Source organism: Lycorma delicatula, chromosome 1, assembly GCF_047948215.1.
Source record: "Lycorma delicatula isolate Av1 chromosome 1, ASM4794821v1, whole genome shotgun sequence".
In the NCBI taxonomy this organism is placed as follows: domain Eukaryota; kingdom Metazoa; phylum Arthropoda; class Insecta; order Hemiptera; family Fulgoridae; genus Lycorma; species Lycorma delicatula.
The window spans coordinates 196,769,813-196,779,290 of NC_134455.1; the positions used below are offsets into that span (position 1 = coordinate 196,769,813).

At 29.9% G+C, this 9,478-nt stretch overlaps 1 protein-coding gene across 2 annotated transcripts in view; it reads right to left on the reverse strand.

The window, feature by feature from the left end:
• Dyb (Dystrobrevin) overlaps positions 1–6,360 on the reverse strand; it is a 116,938-nt gene extending 110,578 nt beyond the window's left edge. The window contains exons 1-2 of one of the 2 annotated variants that reach the window (XM_075369658.1): positions 6,287–6,360; positions 5,921–6,095 (exon numbers count right to left, since the gene is read on the reverse strand). In XM_075369658.1, the coding sequence (XP_075225773.1) occupies positions 5,921–6,068 (148 nt within the window). In that variant the 5' untranslated portion in view covers positions 6,069–6,095; positions 6,287–6,360. Of the gene's footprint in view, positions 1–5,920; positions 6,096–6,286 lie in introns of those variants that run through there. The other variant, XM_075369664.1, reaches the window with a different exon arrangement.
• Between the last annotated feature and the right edge of the window lie 3,118 nt (positions 6,361–9,478).

The following is a 9,478-nucleotide window of genomic DNA, read 5'->3' on the forward strand; positions in this document are numbered from 1 at the left end:
CAAATTAATTCATTCCTAAATCCAATGCTTAATAGAAACAACACAGCTGTGTTTTCAGCTACATGTTTTGACCTACACAGAGATTATTAATCTCCATGAACGCTCACTCTTCAGTATTAGATATGAAGTCATAATATGTGACTACGATATGGTTTAATTCTTTGTTTAGCATTGCTTGTTTATAGCTTACAAATTATGTTAAAAAAGTTAAACAATAAGAACTGAGCTAACAAAATACAACACACGAGCTTAAAATGCTAACTATACGTTGAAAGATGAAAAAAATCCTTTAATTAAAATTTAAACATTTTTTTAAAAATGGTGAGTGATAAAGGGTATTTTAGCTTACACAGACTAAAGAGCTCATTTAGGGAGATCAAGTTTAATCGCTTTTGTTTACGTACAAAATGTTATTTATGAGTATGGAAACATTCTTGCTTCCCTGGATACATCAACTGTTTTCATCAACTTCATAAAATAAACTTACACCTTTAACAACCTCTTCACTATCTTGTTATCTTGAATTTTTTAAACATGAGATAGAACACCTTGATCCTTCACTAATTGCCTTGTCATATTTACTAGATGATATGGCACACAAAATGCTTCAACAATTTTATTTCTTGTTCTTGACCATGAATTTGGCAAAAGGCTGATAATTTTGATTTTATTATCTTTACTATCCAATTTACAAAGTTTGTCCCTAAAGTAGGTGTACTGATTTTCCTATGGACAAACAGATAATGTAAAACATCCTTGATGTATAACAGCACGTGCATGCATACTTCTTTCAACTGGATCGGTTGAGCCAGTCACACACTACTGCTGTTCATGTATGGTGATGTTTTATAACCTTGTAACGTTTGCAATGCAGGAAAATATTGAACAACAGTAAGCTATCAAATTTTGTGTGAAACTCAACACGTCTGTCAGAAACATTTGATTCTTTAACCAAAGCTATGGAGATGCCACTCTATTGATAACTATGGTTTTTAAGGGGCACAAAGCTTTCACAGAGGGCCGAGAAAATGTTGAAGACAACCCTCATTCTGGAAGACCAACCTCGTCAACAAATTGTGAAAATGTGGACGTGGTGCGAGCTGTGCATTGTGCACATAGAACTTATACCTCCAGGACAGACAGGTAATAGTGACTTTTACAACGGGTCCAGCAAGTCTGAATGGAAATTGCACATGATTGATTGCTGCACCACGATAATGCGCCAGCTCACACTTTGCTTTCAATTCGAGAATTTCTGACATAGAAAAACATTCCCCTACTTTCACAGTCTCCATACAGCCCAGATCTAGCTCTGTGGGATTTTTACCTCTTCCTTAAGTTGAAATTGAAGTTGAAGGGTCATCATTTTGGGACGATGAAAAACATAAAAAAAAACTGTAATCAATGAGCTACACACAAGGAAAATGACTTCCAGTAATAACTGTAAAAAATACATTATTAAATTCTAAATTTAAAGGACTTAAATCTGCCAAATTTGAACAGTGGAAGAAATGTTGGAACTGCAGTGTAACTTCCCGAGGGTCATACATCAAAGGAGAAAACTTGTAATTTCATATAATATCATCCAATAGATATTTAAATAAAAAATCAGTACACTTACTTCTGGGGCAAACCTCATACATTTTTCTTTGAATTTTACAATCAGACTTTCATACTCATTTATCTGTGCTACAACTATGACGATTTTTTCCTTCTAAATCATTGCCAAATGAGGTTTCCAATTTTCATTTTAGAGCAGAAGCGATTTTCTCAGTTTTTTTCTGTAGTGTGGGCCTTTGTTCTTTATTTAATTTCATTATTTTATAAATAGGAGAGAGTTCTAATGTTTCACATACTGAGCTAACCTGTTGCAAAGTTGTTTCTTCAATGAGTTCATATGCTTCAGGAACAAATTGTTCTTCATGTCTGCTAGGATTGCTTATTGAGTTGTTATTAAAAATTTTTGAAGCGCATGTTGGGCGAAGGGCTTTACCAGATATTAAATTTACATTAAAATTAATTGGCTTAGAAAGATGCTCAAGTATAATATGCAAGCCATTTTTTACAGGTTTTTTGTGAGTTTTTCAGGGATTGCAACACTTTCTGCCAAATATATTACTGAAGTTTTCTAAATACTTAAATTTATGGTAATGACAAATATTATTCATTTCAACAGAAATTCTTAATCTTAATAAGTTTTGCTCTTCTGGCAAATCATTTATACTAATTACCTTTTCAGGGACTGGCTTATAATCTTGTTTATGACAGTTCATGACAGGGCGAGGTTCATGTCTCAATAAGCGCAAGCATGAATCTCCTGTTGCTACAAGTCGGTAGGCTTTATTCCAAGCTAAACTAAAAATAGTTTTTTTGGCTTATAATGACTATTTGTACTCTTTTAACTTTGTGGACTTGAGTTGTAATGCATAAGCCAGCGCATTATAACAATTAAGTACTGGTAGTTAAATTACAGTATATTTTATCATAAATATTTTTATCCTTAAGTAATCAGGCATAGTGTTTTATACTTATTACATTTTAGTGATATAGAATTATATTATTAAATCATGTTTACGCTTATCTAACTGTAAATAGAGAGGCTCCGGTTGGGACAATTATCAGCTGCCTAAGAACTCGGCACATTTTCGACCAACTTTGGTGCTCTGTAACTTCTAATAGGTCTCAGTAATAAAATTTAAACAGCATGTTTATGTTTGGAAGAAGCGTTTCCTGTAAAATTTTCACATTTTTTTTTACTCAGTCCCTGTTTAGATATAAGGCACTGAAGGCTTGCAAAAAAAGACACAAGTCTCCTAGCTGAAACTTCAGTTACTGCCATGTTATAAGATAATTTTGACAGAAAAAAATAATCAATGCGAGACTCTTTTCCTTCATAAAAAATACTGGCCTCGAAAATAGTATTTTAACTGTAAATTAATTTTATATATATATATATATATATATATTACTTTTTTTTTTTTTTACCAACTTCTTTAATACTTATAGGAAAATATTGTAAACAACTATTTTATATAATTTCAGGCTGAATATTCTGGTTTTTAAATTATCATTATATCTTTATAAATAAGGGAGTTAACGATTTTCTGTAAAACACATTATTTGTGAAAAACAAGGTATATGCACAAATGAAAATGGTTGCTGAAAAAAAAGAATCTCTAAAAAAATGTCAATTATAGTTTTTCATTCATAAAAATTACTACTAATACCCCTGGAAAAAAAAATATTAACCATAAAAAATGTTCAGCAATTACAATTTTTTTTATTGTAAGATTTGAAACAGACTGACCTGTACATAAGTAATTTATAAATGTTTGATAAAGGACAAAAAGTAATGATTACAAATCATAATCCCCAAAATACATGGTTATATAACAAATTTATTGTATTGCAAATATACAGATTCCATTCAGTATACTTTTTGGAGCACTGGGAAGTTATATAGTCCATCAATTCCAACACAAGGCATCGATCCAAGCATCATGGATTGTAATTCTGACAATCCATCAGATAAATGAGGGTAAGTTTTCTGTTTATATTTACTTTATATAGATTAATTAATATTGTATTAATTTATATTTATTTATTTATAATCTTAACCTAACTGAACCGCAACTTAATTTCACTTGAACCATTACTCCATGAATAATGTGTATTGCACTTTTACCAAACCCCCACATTTTAAGGTTTAACCTTATTCTTAGCTTAATTTCACTGAAACCAAACTACTTGTAAGCAAATAATGTATATTGCATGTGTACAGTGCAAAGTAAGAAAATTGCTGGTGCGGTTACTAAATATTTACAAGAAATGAAACTACACCAAAAGGAATTTTCTATGAATAATTTAATCTGTAACAAAATTTAGATCCTAAATAATGTATACACCAAATTTCATCAAAATCAGAACCACAGCAGTAATTTTACACAATTACCAAAATTAAAAAACAAAAAGCTACAAAATAAAATGAAATTCAATCAAATTTTGTGACTAGTACGTAGTCAGAAATACGTGCTACACAGTAGAAGCAACAATGTGATGGCTGGAAAAATTCTCAGATAACTAGCATATCACTAATAGCAATCTGTTATAAATATTGAAGACTGGCTATGCAAGCATGTACCTCATTAGTGTAATTCAAATACATTTACTTAACGGCTGGCTTTAGTTTTTTATTTTCTGAATCCATTCATGTAAAATACTGTCTATATAATTAAACTGTACACTTTATAGTGTACAGTTTAAGTACAGTTAAAAAATATCAAATTTTAAGTCCATTTTACAAGTTGGTTATCTTTAAAATATCTAATATGAACCACCTTCAACATAATAAATATCCTTTGGAAAAGGTATTCATGTACATTTTAAGTAAAGTTTCAGTCTTCTAGTGCAAGGGAAATTATTTCCAGAAGTTTATGGAAAAGCCATATTCCTATCATTAAATACTTAGCAAAATAATTCAAATGCTGTCATCCTTACATTAACAATGAAATAAAATAATATGTCAAATGTTATAAAATCTAAAAGGCTTTCTATCCAAGTACTAGCAGTACTATCCATGTTCTATCTATTCTACTTTCATCCAGAGGTCACGGATTCAAATCCCAGTTAGGTATGGCATTTTCACATGCTACAAAAATTGTCATTCATCTCATCCTCTGAAGCAATAACTAACGGTGCCCAGGAGGTTTAAAAAAAAAAAGAAAAAAGGGTTTCTATGAGCGAAGGAAATAGAAAAAAGAAACAGTTTGACATGATAGTTCAGTAATAAAATTAAAATTACGTAAAGTTAAAATGCCTTAAATATATTCTAAGACGTATATTAAATAGTATATAATTATTACGCTATTTATTAATAATTGTGCAACTAATGTTTTGTTTGTCTTTCTGTGAAATTATGAATAATTCTTTGATGTAAGAGAATTGTAGCTGTATTTAAAGTTAATATCCTATAAAGGTAACTACAATTAAAAACTGAAAGTTAAATGCATTACTTGAAAGGTAATAACTACTTTGGTGCAAACAAATAAATATCATTATTGTGTGTATTACATATTAATTCCGTATCAGTCTGCTGGTTGGTTCTATATCCACCAATATCTGCTAAAAATTAAAACAGGTTGACTACCAATTTTCCCCACTGGAGATTCTAGGTTCCAACCCTGGACAGGGTTTATCTGTCTTCAGCAATATTAACTAAATTTAATATCTGCAGTTACTTGAAAAAATATTACATCCGCAGTTAATTTTTATAAGTGAAAAGTTAAACTTAAATCTAATCTGCTAATTTTACAAATCCACAACTACCTAACATATATATAATTTGTGACAGAAAGTTATTATTTAAAGCAAAATTTTCAATTAAAACTATTTTTGTCTTTTTATTAAAAATTTTCCATATTGTTGTACGGTAATTTTTCTATGAACATTTTGCATATGATGACTTACATTCAAAAATAATGTTGTACTACAAACTTCCACAAACCTATATTTTTTCCATTTCATATATGTATAAGTGCCTAAATTCTGTCTGCCTAAAACTGATTGTCTTCATAAATAAATAATAAAGAAACCACAATTAATTGCAGATTTATAAATTACTGCCTACATTGTTTCAATTAACACTGAATATTATTGATAACACAAGTTAACTCTCCCTAGAAATAAAAGACAAACCCCAAATCAACTGGCGTGACCCCATTTTTATTATAAATACAACTAGACTAACTGAAGACTACAAACAATTCTACGCTCAGTCACAAATATACCTACCCTTATCAATATGCCACACATACCACTGCACAACATAACCTATAGAACAAAAGCTGATTTTATAATTAGTGACAATCAACAGCAAATGACTCTATAGAAAGATGAAATATACTCCAAAACAAGTACTCACAATATGTTTTCTTCTGAACAAATCTAAGCTTACAAGCGGTTCTGTAAGATGCAAATCGAATCATGTCAAAATTCTGACACCTCATTTCTTGCATTAACTGTAATCTCTGTTCAGCACAGCGGCTACCACTCGCTGTATCTTCACTCATTTTTGCTTCTTTACGGATTCCAGAATCCTAGATTGGGAAAAAATTAAAACCCCTTGAATTAATAATATAACCTGGGTGTGTTAAAACTATAGTATACAAAACTCACGCACTAAAGCAAATCAATAAATCACACCGTATACACATTACAACAAAATGGTTAAATACGTAACTCAGAAATTGTACTGAATGCTTTTTCAAATTACCATAAAATAATTTACCTTAAAAATTAAGATCAAACATTTCCACAACTTCACTTAACGTATCCATCAAACTCCGCTTTCAGTCAATAAACAAATCTCACAGCCATTATAAAATCGATTTATCTATTCTTTCCATTCGAAACTAAATGACTAATACTGTAAGAATATATTTTTCAGCTTAAGATAAAAAAATCAAATTATTTGTGTTTACTTTTTTCTAAAAGCATAAAATAAATAATAAATTCTACTTTTAAATTCCTTATAATTCTGCATCTTTTGTACTTAGTTATTCATTCAAGAAATATATAATAATAAATACAAATAAAATGCGAAAAAAGAAAAGCACGTTTAGTTTGTGTAATTGCAATCTATTAGGATTTATGGTACTTGAATTGATAGCATTTGGAAAACATCGAAATAATGGATGGCTGTGAACGGCTGCGTCGAGCGTACTAGATCGTGGATGCCGGTGTTCATTTGTGGTTGGGTTTCGATTAACCACACGTTTCAGGAATGGTTGACCTGAGATGGTACAAGATTACTCTTGATTTACATTCATACATATCCTATGAAGTAATACCTTACGGTAGTTCCGGAGGCAAAAAAAAAGAAAAGAGACTGGGTCTAGCTCATCGTAAATATAATGCCACTCCAATGAGAACGAAGAAGGATTCTTGCGCATGTGAGGTTTGGGATCTTTCAAGTTCCGACTCGACGTTCTTTTAGACGTAGGCTTTCCTCTCACCTTTATCTTTCATAAGTTTAACCTACTGAAGTTATCAATGAAAATCGTAACTTAGGACAAGTTACGATTTTCATTGTAAAAAAAAGGTTATGAGAATAAACTAATTAGGCTGACATTAAATTATATTTTCTTTTACTTTTTCGAGAAATGATGAAGAAATTTTATCTTCAGAGTCAAACAGCTACACAATTAATTTTAAGTAATTACTACGCTTTATAATGTTTTCTTCACTTCCATGTTTGTTTCTTATATTTGCGTATTCAAAAGCGGCACAAACTGTACATCCTTAACTTACTACTTTCTGGACCAGAACTTTCCTATCTTCATCATTTTTAACTGCTGTCCGATGCTTGTGCCGATAACTTTCTCTTATATTTAATTACGAATTTTCATAGAATTTTTTGAAATGTTACTACATTCTTCAAAAAATATGTGTATATGATTACTTATTAAGCAGGTAGTTGCAGATTTTTTTTAGCTTCCGGGACTACCGTTCGATAATGCTTCAGAGGATGAAATGAAATGGCAATTTTGCGTGTGAAAATTCCATGCCTGACCGGGATTCGAACGCGGGACCTCCGGAAGAAAGACCGAGACGCTACCAATCGCGCCAGGAGGCCGGTATATGTGCAAATTATGGAGAATTATGAATCACAGGTTATGAGATATTTTCCACTTACTGATGAATAAAGAATTACTGGTTATGTGCAGCAAAAACTTTGTTTTGAGAGTACTATTACCCTCATCAATTTAAACTTTACTCATTTCAGGCTGTAAGCACAATTTTAGTTGCTGGTCAGTTACATTTTCACACCAAAAGTTTTTAGATAATTTCCAATTATTAATACCTAACAATTAAATTAACCAGATCATTGGATTTGGAACCATTAGTTTGAAAAATTAGAATTCAGTAATTGTCAGTCTGTGTACATACATGGTGTGAATGAAACTAAAACCTTGACTACCAAATATTCCTTTCAGTATCTATATTTTATAATATAATGGGTTTTCCTCTTATCCATTAAAGAATAGAAAGTGATTCAGTTTTGGTTTAAAGTTGATCCAAAACTTATAGAAAGAAATCTTTTAAAAAAATATATTTTTTATTTAAAAAAAAAAACTGAATTATTTTTATTCAGTCTGGGTAAGTCAATAAACTCTTCATTAATTTCTGTTATTATTTCTAGGTGGTTTTATAATTCATGGGTTCTCATTTCATTTTTTTTTTTAATTTTTCGAATTTTATAATAAATGAAGAATAGCAAAACTGACATTATCCATAAATTACTGTATTTTAATTTGAAAATATTCTTTCATAAAATTATGACTAATTCAGCTTATACAGATTAAATGACCTGCATACATTCTTATTATCTAGATGTAATATAGGGCAACAAAACTAATTAATATTTTGAGAATGAAGCAGTGCATGAGTACGCATTTATTTTTTTCTTTTAAATAATGTTTACAAACTTATAAGAATATGTATTAATTACTTTTGACAGCTTCTCTATAGTTAAGGAAAAGACTGAATATCCACCCATCTTAATCAATGCTTATAAATGCTACAACAAAGTGAGTGAAATATTAAGAACATAATATAAATATCAGAAGCAATAATTGAGTTTGTTTATAACACAATTTAAGCTTATATGGGTAATAATGTTTATTTAGCCAATTTACAACTTTGTAGATATAGAGAGGTGTCCTGTTGTGATGTTCTGTTTCTGTCTATTATGAAATGAGTCCATATAACACTATTTTTCCTTTTCTTTTGGTGTACTATGGCCAAAAGTCCAAATTTTACATCTCCAATAAAGCTACAGAAAACAAACAGATTACTACTCTATATACATACATTACATAACATTTTTATAATGTCAAAGAGGAACTAAAATTTAATTTATTCTAGTTTTACCAGAAGTTGTCATTTTATTGATTTTACAATCACATGTGATTGGAGAACCAATAATTATTCAGCAACAATTATTTTTTTATAGCATTACTCAGAAATATTTATGTTTAAGTGAAATATACACTGATTTTTTTAACCCAACATTTTTTTTCATACCAATCAACTACAAAAAAATCAGTATTCGTTTCTTTATAACACAAAAGTAGCTTTATGAGAAACAAACTTATAGATAAATATTGTCAGGAAGAAAATTATTCACAAAAGTTCAAAATTATTTTTATAAATCATGATGAATAGTTGTTTGAAGGGAGGATCAATAGATATATTAGGAATACCAGTTGTATATTACAAGATGCTGTCTTGGTGTAAAGCAGAAGTATTCAAGAGTAAAATTGATTTTGTAAAGAACAATCTTTTATGCAATTTTAAAACAAAGTTTGTAGTAATTTCATATATGGTAGTTATGAAAATGATCCAAAGCTATATTTTTACTTACTTGTAGAGGTAAGAAAGTATTGTGATCACAAAAAATTCCAGTTTTCAGATTTCA